At 43.3% G+C, this 14,209-nt stretch overlaps 1 protein-coding gene across 1 annotated transcript in view; it reads left to right on the top strand.

Moving 5' to 3' along the window:
- Nucleotides 1-14,209, top strand: part of Kbtbd12 (kelch repeat and BTB domain containing 12) — a 73,938-nt gene that overhangs the window by 13,715 nt on the left and 46,014 nt on the right. Inside the window, 1 exon segment of the mRNA NM_001431870.1 lies at nt 2,138-2,288. Within this exon segment, the coding sequence (NP_001418799.1) occupies nt 2,138-2,288 (151 nt within the window).

Below are 14,209 nucleotides of genomic sequence, written 5' to 3'. Positions count from 1 at the left end.
ATTTTTTAAATGTGTTATTTATAAACATGAGTGCATTTAGTATTTGTACTATTCTATGGACTTCATAATTCTTCTCCTGCAGGCTAATTGGGAAAGATCCCCGTCTTGAGGAGTAGCTACAGGGAGCATCTAAGCAAATGGAGCAGCTGGAGCCTCATTCCTGTCCTTCTGTCTGACCACTGTGTGGCCAGTGACCAGTTTAGGCCATTTCTACATTTAGAATTCCTGCTGTAGGGGCTGGGGGAAATGTTTCTATTGGGAAGATGCTTGTTGTACAAGCATGAGGACCTGAGTTTGATTCCTGGCACCCATGTAAGAGCCCATAATCCCAGCATTGAGGAACCAGAGACAGGGAGGTCCCTGAGGCATGCTGGGTAGCCATTCTTGTCAAATTGACAGGCTCTAGATTTGGCCAGCTACCTTGCCTTACAAACATAAGACAGACCCTCCTAAGGAACACTTGGGTTTAACGTCTGGTTTGCATATGCACATGTACAGGAACACCCACATTGACCATGAGTAAGTATACATACACACACACACACACACACACACACACACACGCGCGCGCACACACACACACACACATTCACTCACTTACCATAAATGGAAAACCAGAATATTGATTCCATAGTGGCACAATCATTTCCAAAAAGTTGTGTTGTGACTGAACACTAACTGTCCTTGCTGGGCATCAGCAATATCAAGAGAATACTGTTGACACTGAAGCCCAGTGACTTGATAACAAATCAAAGCAGAGGCCAGCAGTGCGGCCACAGTGGCCCTGTGTCCTTCTGGGGATCCTCCTAGATCTTTGGCCCTTACATCGGTGTCTTCTGTTCTTCCCTTTCCATTTTTTCCAGTTCAGTAACTCTGACTTGCTCCTTGAATGCCTCTGTGATATAAATTTATTTTTGCCTATAGTTTCTCTTATTTTATCAAATTTGTCTCATGATAAAACCCATGCTTTTACATTCCCTTCATAAGTTTGAAAAGGTATACTTATTTATACTTTATACGTTTCTATCTGTGATGTAGCTCAAACATAGCACAGACATCATCACAGCAAGTACTTGACATTGTCTGTAGGAGGTGCATTTTCCAGCACTGTCCACCTTCACAGTGAATCTGCATGCTGCAAAACAACCCGGAAGCTTTGCCTTACTAGGTAGAGACTAAATATCTGCATCAGAAAGAAAGGTAAAGCAGTAAAGAAGGTGTGCGTTAAGGTGTAGTCTCTGAATGCAGTCTCACTGGGCTTCAGACACAGCACATGAAAGCAGGCTCAGACTGCCCAATGTCCTCACTCCTGTTGTCCTTAAAGGTTTTGATAAAGTGAGGTACATGTAAGTTTCCTACGGGTAGCAATTAGTTCTTTCTTGTAAACTTGAACCCAAACAAGAGACACATCAATCCTTAGCTTGAAGTTGTTATAAAGTTCCAGATACTATATATAAAAATGACATTATATTACCTAAAAGTTTATGGATAAGAGCCACTTGTATCTATGTAAGAATAAAATTATTCAGTTTTTATTAATCAATCATTAAATATATAAATATATAAAGTAGGTAAATATAACCCCAAGTAATTTATGTTAATCCTATTATCTTAAAATTTGGAATCAGGTTATTTACATATAGCTCATAATTATGGCCTAAAAATCCTCTAATTACTAAAACAACAAAAGTGTTTTGAAACTTTTATAGGTTAGAAACTTTTTATAGGGTAGAAAATATAAAGAAATGCATTATGGATTATTAAAATTAATTCTTCATGAATACTGTTAAAGTTCACAACTGTGAACTTTGCTAAGGATAGGATTTTACTTTATACACTGCTCAAGAGAACAGGCTTTGCTTTTTTAATAAAGATTTTACAATTGCTTCATTTTCGCTGTCTCAATGTGAAGACCACTGATTGCTGTAAATCAGCATGTTAGCCCCACTGCACATGTGAATCCCCCTGATGTTGACAGAACTTACAACTCCGGCACAGGACTCAGCAAGTCTGTGAGTCTGAGGGAGACAGTTAACCTCTATTCATCTCCCCTGCCTCCGCCTTGATTAACTGCATCTGCACGCTCACAAGGCCTCTAAGTGGTCTGCTGCTACATTCGCTGTCATATTTCATACAGATGGATCTTCCCGATGAAGAGCCTGATCGATTAAGCAACAAACTGTTGCAGTATGACCCCAGCCAAGATCAATGGAGAGAGCGCGCACCCATGCAGTACTCTAAGTACCGATTCAGTGCAGCCGTCGTCAACAGTGAGATCTATGTTCTGGGTAAGAAACAGCAGATTGCTCAGAAGGTAGCCACTTTTATTACTTCAGCAGTTTGCTCCCTTCCTCTTCTATCTTAGTTTAAATATATATATACGCATGAGTGGCGAAAAGTTATTTCTTGTTTTTCTGGAGCAAAAGCCAAGTAAGATTAAGTCAAAGTGGATTGGCTTAGAGGGCAAACCTGCCTTTATGGCATCTCCAAGGGCCCTGGAATGCAAAAGCAACAGTGAGCCGTCCTACGGGACACAGGCTCATGAGAGCAGAAGCCATGTGGATTTGCAGCCAACCGTGGCTGTGCTGTTAAAGAGAAAGCCATGGCAGGGCAGACTCTGCCACAGATTTTGCAGTTTTCTTCATTTTGCCCAACCCTCCAAATTTCTAAAGACATACTACCAAGCAATTTTCCATGGATGCATTCCCCCTCCACTCTTGAATACGTGTAGTCTGTACTAGCTAGCAGGGGCTGGTAAATACTACAGTTCACTAGAAATTGCAATGGTTGGTAAGAATTCCAAAAATCTCTTGTAGGTCCCATTCCTTTCCTCATTCCCTGCAGCTTCCTGCTTCGTTGTGTCTTAGTCTTCAGAGCGTGTCTCTTCTTTCTGACCTCTCCTCCTCTCACCTTATCATACATCCCACCCTGCCTCCCCAGAGTATGGCAAGACTGGGGTACGAGGCTGATTTGATGGCCCCCGTGTCTTGGTCCTTCTGTCTGCATGAGTGGCTGGGTGGAAAATCAGTAGGTAATAGGAGGCAAAGAAATGACAGCAAAGAGATGAGCTCTGGAGTGAAGGCAAACCAGGCCTCTAATGAGGACAATTTAAAAAAAGAAAACACGAAATGCAGGCTTGTTATCTTGGGCTGTTTTTGCAGCATGGAACAAAGCAATTCACATAGCCAAATATTAAAATTGTTTTATTTAAGAATAATTATGAAACATAATTTATGATTATCTCAGGTAAGAGACTCAGAATTATAATTAAACTTTTCCTCTAGATAAATATTCCTTATCTGTTATAACCAGAATGAGAGCTCTCCCTAACAAGGAACCTCGCCTAGGCTGGATATGTAATAAAATGATAATGTCTTTTGGATGACTGTGGGAAAGGGCACCTAGAAGCAATCTTGGAAGCCCACTCTTTAGAGCATGGACAGGTGTCCACTGGGTGAGCAAAAGGTAAATTTAAAGAGGAGTTATGTCAGTGAAAGAAGAGTATTATGCTATGCTTCAGGAAGCAAGGGGGGATCAAGGAGCAGAAATGAGCAGCTAGGGCGAGCAGTGGCTACAGACTGGGGTGAGAAGAGGGAAGAGACGTGGAGTGGGTGAGCCCGCTGTGGACAGAGCTGAGCCAGCTGTGCAGACTCTCCTCATCACTGTGACTAAACCCCTGACAGAAGCAGCCGAAAGGAGGGAAGGTTTACGGTGGCTTGTAGTTTACTGTGGCTCGTGGTTTCGGAGGGATTTCAGTCCAAGTACATGATGGTGGTCTGTTGCAGTGGAAGTGGGGGGCAGTGACTAGTTCACATGGCATAGACAAGGAAGCAAAAGGGTGACAGAAACCAGAGGCGGATACGACTTTCTAAGTTCCACTCCAAGTAACTCACTTTAACCAGGCCGACCCCGGCTCCTAAAGGCTCCACCCTCTCCAAAATAGCACCACAGGCTGGAGACCAAGCATTCCAATTGTGAGCCTCTGGGGACACGTTCATTCAAACCATATCAATTGGGAACCACATTATGAAGGCCTTGAAGAACTAATGTAGTGAGCAGTGAGGAACCACAAGGAAGCAAGTTGATTAAAGGATGTTTGGGAAGACTGGTGCAATGGGGCACTAAAGAACAGGTCAAAGGCCAGGAGAAGCCAGAAGTGGGGAGTATCTTAGTAGCTTAGATCGTGCTTCCAGAAACCCAGAACCAGGAACAGGATTCATAATCATACCAATAAGTCTTGCCACCTGTAAAATTCACCCATAAGGAGCCACCTTGCCCAACATTTATGCTTAGTTCCAAGCGCTTATACAAGCTTTGAAGGGATGTGAATCTCAGTTGTTTCATTTCTGTGGTCTTAGTTATAATTGAAATTGGGGCAAATATTATACAGAACTCTGACATTGTTGGTTTGGATGACTCACAGAAACAAAAACCTCACCATCAGTTGTTGACTGTTTTAGGGTAGCTACCTACACTCCGTTGTGCTTGGAGGTCCCTGCCAATTACTATGAACTATTTATTAAAGGCCTCTCGTTTCTCTCCACTGGACTTACTATTCCTCCTGTACAGCTGCAGAATATCTCTCCTTACCAGAGAGGCAGCAGAGTGCTCAGGTGAGGAACGCTCCAGCCTCAGGGTGGACAACCAAACTCTTGGCTTCCCCACTGACTCTGATCTAATAAATACTTTATTATTGCACACTAAGATGTATTCAGGGTGGCTGCACTGCAAATGTTCAGACACTGTAACAGTTTTTCACTGAGTCTCTTGATGTTACAAATGGATGTGAGGAGCTGCCCTGTCCCCTAAAGTCTCGTGTGCCGGAGGCCTAGGCACCACCATGTAGCACTATTATGGAATCGTAGCGATACTAGAAGATGGGTTCTGCTGGGAGGAAATTACACCATTAGGCTGTGGTGTCGAAGGGAAGCATATTATACTTTTAACCAACAACAAGAGTATCTAGTTTCCAGCTGAGGTGAACGGAGCCAGCACAGTAAGTAACGCTGCTTACCCATTAGGTAGCACCGCAGAACACTGCCGAAATGTATGCAAAAGACACTGGAGAGGCAGGTGCATAGGAAGGAGCACTGGAGCGGCTCTAGCACTCGGTTTCCCTCCTGTGCGCCCTAACTGGACTCACCTCAGCTGAAACCCAGAAGTACATATTGTCCAGACAGAGATCTGAGAGAAGCCATGTAGTTCTGGCCTGAATTACCTGAGAGGAAACTTGTATTCTCAGAATATGAGTTTCACGCTACTTTCTGTCTTCTGTCTCTCCCTCCTCCCCTCTCTCCTATCTTGCCATCCAGGCCAATCACGGCTAAGTTTGGTTGAATGGGAAGACTAGGATCCCCGATTTTTAGCCAGAGAACCAGTACAGGGAGAACCTGGAGATGTCAGCCTCATGGAGTCTTGGGTTGTGGACTCCCGGGGCTCACCTCTGGTGATGCCTGCTCTGGACGTTACTTTCATATTTCACTAGCTGAGAACTAAAATTACAGTTGAGCGCGGCCCAGGCCTCAGCTGATGACCCAGAGGATGAACTTCATAGAGATCATCAAAGAGCACTGCACACACTTGAACTCTAAGTGGACACTAGAACAACAGTGCCCAGAAAGCATATGGAGCCTTGTGTCCTGCCCCTGACCAGTCCAATGTTGACGAAGGGGGCGAAGAAGGAGGAGGAGGGAGAGAGCAGAGGAGAGAGAGGGAGAGGGAGAGAGCAGAGGAGAGAAGACCATTGCTATCTCTAGGGTTTAAATAAGCCTCTGAGTGTTATCATTGCACTCAGGACATAGTTCTTACTCAGCAGACAAAAAGCCCTGGAAAATCTTGAATCACTTGGAAAAAGCAACAGTAATGACAGAAAAGGCATAAATGCATGAGTCATCCTTCAAGGGCCTTAAAGCAGTTCCTCTAAAATGCTAAAATATACATATGTATATTATATAAGTATTTATAGGTAGTGAACATTCTTGAAATAAACACTAAAATAGAAAACCTCAGCAAAGAAATAGATATAAAGAAAACAAAGTAGAAATTTCTAAGCAGAAAATATTGTTGCTCAAATCAAGAAGCTCAAGGGGTGGCTACAAGAGCTGAGGGCGGGTGACAGGGGCCAGGGTCAGGAAAGACAAACGTGTATTATAGGAGCTGTAGGGTCTGGTGGCACAGGAAAGGGTTAAAACCCGGGGAGCTGCAGAACAGTTATAAAGGGCCTCCAAGTTATGTCTCTGGGACCCCAAAACTCAAATACCAAGAGAATGACCCCCTTAAATTATTTAATATGAAATTTATTTTTAATGTTGTTGTCCATTGGTTTTTTTCCTGCATGCATGTCAGTGTCAGCGTGTCAGAAGCCCTGGAACTGGAGTTGCAGACAGTTGTGAGCCACCGTGTGGTTGCTGGGAATTGAACCCAGCTCCTCTGGAGGAGCAGCCAGTGCTCTTAATTGCTGATGCATCTCTCCAGCCCTCAAAATTACCTAATAATCTCTTAAGAGCTTCACATATGTTTAAAGTTATAAACTCACAGACTCGAGATGTTGAACAGCCCTAAATGAATAAATCCATAAAGCCCACACCCATGTCACATCGCCAACTACCACGGAAAAACAAAGGGGGAGAAAAGCAAGCAGGCAAAAAGCCTTGAATTGTCTGCAGGGGAACACAGTCTGGATGACTAGAGATGTGTGCTCAGACACCACAGGAGCTAGGAGGCAGGCAAGCACAGCTAATTTCTGACGGGGAAGAACCATCAACAGAACTCAGCATCCCCCGAAAGCCTCCATCATGAGTGGGTGTAAATAAATGTACTCAAAGGCAAAGGAAGGCGAAGACACTGGGTAAGAATGTGTCTGCTAAGGGAGGTGCTGCAGACAGAAGGGAAGGGTGCCCAGTACAAACCCGGAGCACGAGGGTGGAATGAGCCTAGCTCAGCAGCATGGCAAATGTCTGGACAAGTGCCATGTCCTGCTTTGGAGTTCTCAAAAATGTTTGCAGACTGAAAGTAAAAACGGTTGTATTTTACAGTTTTCAGTGTAGACGGATAAGAAGAATGAGACGGGCTTATCTAGCATGAGGACGCATGGGGGACCTGGAAAGCACGGGTTTCTCGTAGACTGAAATGTTACGTATTTTAGTGAGTGTTATGTCTCACACCTGTGATCCTCATACTTGGAAAGCTGGGGCAGGAGGATTGCTATAAGTTCTGTGGAAGCCAGTGTGGGCTACAGTATGAGACAGTCTCAAATGATCAGACAAAAAAGTACCTGTTTTGTAAACCTCAAAGAAAAACTATGAAAGGGATAGTGTAAAACTTTCCGTAAATACATGGAGTGACTGAAAAGAAGCTGAGGAGCTCTGGTGAGGCAGGTCTGGCCTACTTCCCACCTCTCCCCCTCTGCTACCAGAATCTTACGGCTCCTCGGACTTGACATACGAAGTCCTGGAGACTTTGTTTCTGGTTTCATTTAGTGTAAGGTCTGTCACCCTTACCCAGTTGTTACAGATGCCAGGATCTTCTTCTTTTATTTTTATCTGTGTGTGAGAGTGCGTGCGCGTGCGTGTGTGTGTGTGTGCGTGCGTGCGTGTGTGTGTGTGTGTGTGTGTGTGTGCACGCGCGCGCATGTGTGATGGGTGTGGAATGGAAGAAAGAGCAAAGAGACCGTACCTGTGTGTGGAAGCCAGAGGACAGCCCTGGGTGTTGGTCCTCATCCTACACCTTTGTTTTGAGGCCGTGTCTCTGTTTTTGCCTTCACTGGGCTAACTAACCTGCAAGCTTCTGGGGGTCTGCCTGTCTCTAACCTCACCCCAAACTTCCTAGAAGGCCTGACACTTTACCCATTTTGTCTGTGTGTTCTGGGGATTTGAATGTAGATCCTTGGGTTTGTACAGCGAGCATCCTGCCTTCTGAACCATCTTCCCAGCACAGAGTTCTCTTCCTAAACTTAAATAATCCTTCGTTCTAGCCAGTCATGCATTAACAGGCACTTAGGCTGTCTGTGTCTTAGCTATTGTGTGAATAGCTGCAGAGCAGGAGCACACACAGCTTCTTGAAGTGCTTTTATTCCCCCACGGAAGAGGAAATTCCCAGAAGAAGGATTCAGTGTACTTTTTTAAAAGAACTTCTAGAAATCTCAATACTGTCTTCCATAGGCTGTACCAACTGTCATTCCTACAAACCATGTCCAAAGTCCCTACCCCTCCACATCCTTGCCAACACTTGCCTTAGCCTTTGGACAGCGTGTTCCCTAATGGGTGTGAAGTGAGACCTCACTGACTTTGACATCGTGAGTGCCTTTCCTTCTGTCTGGTGGACATCGTATGTCTTCTCTGGAGGGGGAGGTTTATTTGAGTCCTTTGCTCATTTTAATTAAGTTGTTCAGGTTTTTTGTCAGGTTTTATAAGCTCTTTACATATTTTGAATATTAGTTTGGTTTTTTTTAACTTTGTTATTTCTTTTGCCATACAGAAGCTTTTAGGTTTGACGTGACTGGTCTCATTTTTCTGTTAGGACCTCAGGTTTAGGCATCATCTTTAAAAAGTTATTTTCAAGTTCAATGTAATTTGCGTTTCCTGTGCTCTCTTCTGTGAGTGTTTCAGGTCTTATGTTTTGGTCTTTAATCCATTTGAGTTGGTTTTTGTTCACGGTGCAAGAAAGGGCCCCAGTTTCTTACATGTGGGTATCATTTTCCAAGCAGCATTTGTTGAAGAAACTCTCCTCTCCTCCGCTGTGTATTCCCAGCACCTTGTCAGAAAACGTTTGACCATATGCTCAGATTTATTTCTGGGCTCTCTGTTCTGTTCTGTTGGGCTATGTGTGTATTTTTGTACCAAAACCACACTGTTTTGGTCATTATGGCTTTGTAATGCAGTCTGAAATCAGGAAACTGTGTTCCAGGTTCCATATGAATTTTAGATTGCCTTTCTATTTATGTGAACAATGTTGTGATTTTAATGACAATGGAACTGAATTCTCATGTCACTCCAAGTGACACGGACAAGGAGTCTTCCCATTTATCTGTGTCTTCCACGTGTCCTTCATCAGCGTTTTGTCGGCTTCACGGTTACAGTTACCGGTTTATCCTTTTCAATGTTATGACATACTGGATTGTCTTTTCAGTAAGATGTTCTTAGCACAAAGAAACACAATTGATTTTTCTGCATTAATTTTGTTTCCTAAAACTTTACTCAGCTTATGAATTCTAAATTTTTTATGGACTTGGAAGATTTTTACACACAGGATTGTGTCATTGTGGATGACATGTCATTTCTCATCTGTTTTCTCTCTTTTAAAAAAAGATTTATTTTTAATTTGTGTGTGTATGTGTGTGTGTGTATGTGTGTATGTGTGTATGTGTGTGTGGTGTACGGTGTGTGTGTATGTGTGTGTGTGTGGTGTACAGTGTGTGTGTGTGTGTGGTGTACAGTGTGTGTGTGTGTGTGTGTGTGGTGTACAGTGTGTGTGTGTCTGTGTGTGTGTGTATGTGTGTATATGTGTGTGTGTGTCTGTGTGTGTGTGGTGTACAGTGTGTGTGTGTGTATGTGTGTATATGTGTGTGTGGTGTACAGTGTGTGTGTATGTGTATGTGTATGTGTGTGTGTATATGTGTGTGTGTGTGTGGTGTACAGTGTGTATGTGTGTGTATGTGTGTGTATGTGTGTGTATGTGTGTGTGTGTGGTATACTGTGTGTGTGTGTGTGTCTGTGTGTGTGTGTGGTGTACAGTGTGTGTGTGTATGTGTGTGTGTATGTGTGTGTGTATGTGTGTGTGTGTGGTGTACTCTGTGTGTGTGTGTGTGTGTGTGTGTGTGTGTGTGTACCTGTAGGTTTTGTACAGCTGCCCTCAAAGAACAAAAGAGTGCATCGGGGCTTTAGACCTCTGGGAGCTGGAATTACATGGTTGTAACCTGCTGGATGGGGGTGTGGGAACCACAGTCGGGTGCCCTGCAAGAGCAGTACAGGTTCTTAGGCACTGAGCCTCTCTCCATCCTCTTGTCTGTTTGTCTTGCTGGTGTTTCCAAGCGTCCTGCTGCATAGAAGTAGGAAGAACTGCCGCCATGCCTCAGCCGGGTTCTCGTGGGAGAAGCTCTTCTTCCTCGCTGATTACAGCACCAGCCTCAGGGTTTTCACACAACTTTCCCTGTGTTAAAGACATTCTTTCTGTAGATTTTGTTGAGTGTTTTGTTTTTAAATCATGTTGACGTTTGTCAGATGCTTTGTATGCAATATTGATGTGATTTTGAACCAATATTGAATGGTTTTAACTTTCCATTCTTTTAATATTTATCTTGTGCAGGAATAATTAGCTTGTCAGATAATAATAATTATAAAAAATAAAAATAATTACCTTATTGTACAATGAAAACTATTGATGTTCCATGAACACGGGCTTATTTTTAACACTGGTATGTGTGTATGTGTGTATGTCTATATGTGTGTATGTGTGTGTGGTGTACGGTGTGTGTGTATGTGTGTGTGTGTGTGTGTGTAGTGTACGGTGTGTGTGTGTGGTGTACAGTGTGTGTGTGTGTGTGTGTGGTGTACAGTGTGTGTGTGTGTGTGTGTGTGTGTGTGTGTGTGTGTGCCAAACAGAACAGGTTGCTGTCACCTCCAGCCGTGGCTTATGTTTATTACTGACATGGCAGTGGGTTAGGCCAGGCCTGGAGGAGGCTCAGTAGGGTGAGTCAACAACTGCCTTTCAGTTAAGTAGACCGCCTGCCTCTCTCTGAGGGTCCCTGGAGGCATGTTCACTGAAGAAAGTTGTTGCTGATTGAGTAATCTTATCAAAAACTAGTTCTGAGGCCGACTTACTAAGCTTGCAGAACCATTGCCTTTTCCTAGGAGTGCAGGCCCTGTTTCGATTTTTTCATCAGTCAAACAGCAAAGACCAGCAGGAGTCATCCAGATCCCGCCACTGCTGCTCATTCTCCTTAAAGATGGGGTTTTGCCTGTGGGTCTGCATGTTGATCAGCATGAGTTCATCCTGCCTTTGTCTATAAGACATTTGTGGAAACATTTGCCAGGTCAGTTGGCTGTCTAGATTTAAGATTTGATAAACACATCAGACCATGCAATGCTCTAGTTAACTAGTTGTGTGTGTGTGTGTGTGTGTGTGTGTGTGTGTGTGTGTGTGTGTGTGTGGAGGTATAGATATAGGTGACGGCACTCTGGTAGAGTGATCTAGGTCTTTCCAGGTCTATTGATGAAGTCAAGTCCCAGGAATGGCCTCATGCCTCCCCATTGACAGTTTGCCTTTCATCTTTCTTGGAGAGAAATTGATCTGAGAATTATCTGTGGTGCTAATGCAGCTTCAGATGAAGTGTCCACAATGGCATGGACCTTCATAGCAACAGAAAACCCTAGGCTATACTTTGATCCATAAATTCCTGAGCAAAGGAATTAACTTGACCTGTGTCGTGAGAGGCCTGGAGTGAATCTGGAGAACCACCAAAGTCGAGCATCCCTGTGGCAGGGACTATTATCCTTGTGAATCTATTCTCAGGATTCATTTGTCTCAGAGAGAGCTTTTCACTTTGAATTTCTTTCAGGAGACAAAGTCCCTAAGAGTACTATTGGGGATTAGTCCTGGTGGATGTCACACAGCTGAGTCCCAGAGAGGAGGACAGAGAAGCATGTGATCTCTGTGAAGCAGCAGCACCTATGACATTTTTCTTAGGGTCTCATAATGGTCACCATTCTATTCCAGGAAAAATTTTCATCTTTCTCCCCTCTTGATGCAAGCCCATTTTCTCTTTGTTGTGTCTTATCAGCATTGTTAATATTGGTGTAAAAATGTCTCTATGCCCCTTTTCAAACTAGCCACATAAGCAATGTTATAGGAGAACCAGATTACAAAATTAGAACTGTCATCATCATTTAGTAACTAATAAAGAGAAAAAATACCATCAGGAGTATCTTTTTAAGTATTTAAAACATGACTGTGGTTCTAGGAGGCCCTTGTTCTCCTGTCTTAGATGTGTTTACCATGGGGAGTTGTCTTTTAAGTCCAAGGGTTTTCCCAGGGACCAGATGCCCTAGGGATTATGTGGATCCCTCTGTTGGTCAGGTTTTCATCATTGTGACAACTGCCAGATTTGGCTGGTCAGCCTAAACGAGGAAAGGATTTTCTGACTCAGAGTTTTAGGAAGTTATCTGATCAAATTGCTGCTAGGCCTGCAGCATCACGGTTCTTCACGGAAGGAGCACATGGCAGAGAAAGTCCATTCATTTTGTGGAAATGGGACACAGAGAGGAGAAGGAAGGGATCAGAATAGCCGTGCTCCCTTCTAGGGCAGATGTCCAGTGGCCTGACATCCTCCTGAGCCTCAACGCTTCTCTTCATTGTTTTTCTTTTTTTCAGAGCTGAGGACTGGATGCAGGGCCTTTCAAGCACCCTGCAGCTGAGCTAAACCCCAGGCTCCAAGGTTTCATTTCTTAAAGGCCCTACCACCTCCCAACAGTCCCTCCTGCTGACAACAAGCGCTCAAGACCTGAGTCTTTAATAAATAGTCCAGATCCAAATTGTACCACTCCCTAGTGGGCATGCGTCCCATTGTTGGGCCTTTCTAAACTTTTAAAAACGCTTCTGAATCAGCAATGTATTTTTTTTCTGAGACTCTTACTTCAGGTTTGAACCATTTACAAATAGAAAGAGCGAGCCTTATACTGCTTTCTATTTTCCATCCCCAGATTACACGTTTGCTAAAGTCTGCTTTTACATCATTTACTTTCCCTTTTAATTTTTACTTTATGTATATGTGTGCTTTCCTGCATGTCTGATATCTCTGAATCACACGCATGCATTGCTACAGAAGGCAGAAGAGAACATCAGATCACTGGAGTTACAGTGAGCCAACCAAGGTGCTGAAGAATAGAGCCCAGGTCCTCTGGAAGAGCAGCTAGTGTTCTTAAACACTGAGCCATCCCCCACCCCCCATAAACCCTACTTTTACAATCTCCTTTTACTTCATTTTTATTGCTTTTGCAATTCGGAGCCTTTTTTGTTCCTGTCACGCTCACACAAATATTCAAATAATTATATGGATGAGATCTATTTCATGGATACATCAGACTCTTACATAAGACAGACTGGCTTGAGAGCCTGATTCAGGCCCAGAGTCTGAGAAATGAAAGATTCTACATTTTCCAAATACTTGATGCCAACTTGTTTGAGTGCCTAAATCCCATAACATTTTTAATCAAGAAAAAAATTATTTCAAATTACCATAATTTTATGTTTGTGAAAATTTTTCCATTTATTGACTGATAGTCCATTTACAATAATGTATTGTTTCAGTTCTCAAAATTTATTACAAAAGTAAGTTCTTAGGGCTGGAGAGACAGCTCGGTGGCAGGAATACACACTGCTCTCACAGAGGACCCAGTGGATGCCCAGCTCCCCATCAGGTGGCTCACGCACTGTCACTTCAGTCCCAGATGATCTTATGCCCCTGCGTTGGCATTGCACTCATATGTACACACCCTTATACACAGACACATAATTTTATAAGTAAACTCTTCTGTTTGATTATTTTATTATGCAAATAGTGGGACTAAGTCTAGAATTCAAGTCCAAATTGGTTCAATTTCAAAGTTGAATAAATTTTAAAAATATGCCATTACTAGGAGCTGGCTGGGTCATCTCAGTGGGTAAAGCACTTGCCTATAAGCTTGAAGAGTTTGATTCACAGAATTCAGGTAAAAGCCAGGCAAGCATGTTGGCTCTCAGTAATCCCAGCACTTTGGAGACAAGGAATGGCCTGGGCAAGGGAGAACTAGACTAGCAGGAATGGGTATGCTCTGTGTTCAGTGAGGGACCCTGCCTCAGTAAACACGTGAAAAGCAGACACCTGATATCAACTTCAGGTCTTTACATGCCAACACATACATGTGAAAACATACATGTATGCACACCACACATATATACATATATATAAACATATATGCACACACACATATATATGTATATATGGAGAGAAAGACAGGGGAAGACAGAGACACAGAGAGAGGGGGAAGATAGCAAAGGTTGTCTTCTATGTATGAGTAATGTCTGTTGCTGTCGAATCATGTGACTATTCTTCACCCCCTAAACTAAGTGAGAGGCCAAAGGTAACCAGACCTGACTTGTTCTTCTTTTCCTTCTCATTGCTAAGCAAGTAGCTTTGGTTTTCTCTTTAGTGTTGGGGATAGAACTTAAGGCCTTG

Source organism: Rattus norvegicus, chromosome 4 (assembly GCF_021556685.1).
Source record: "Rattus norvegicus strain SHRSP/BbbUtx chromosome 4, alternate assembly SHRSP_T2T, whole genome shotgun sequence".
Taxonomy (NCBI): Eukaryota; Metazoa; Chordata; class Mammalia; order Rodentia; family Muridae; genus Rattus; species Rattus norvegicus.
Note: the sequence above shows the minus strand (reverse complement) of the source record. Positions and strands in the feature narration are given on the sequence as shown.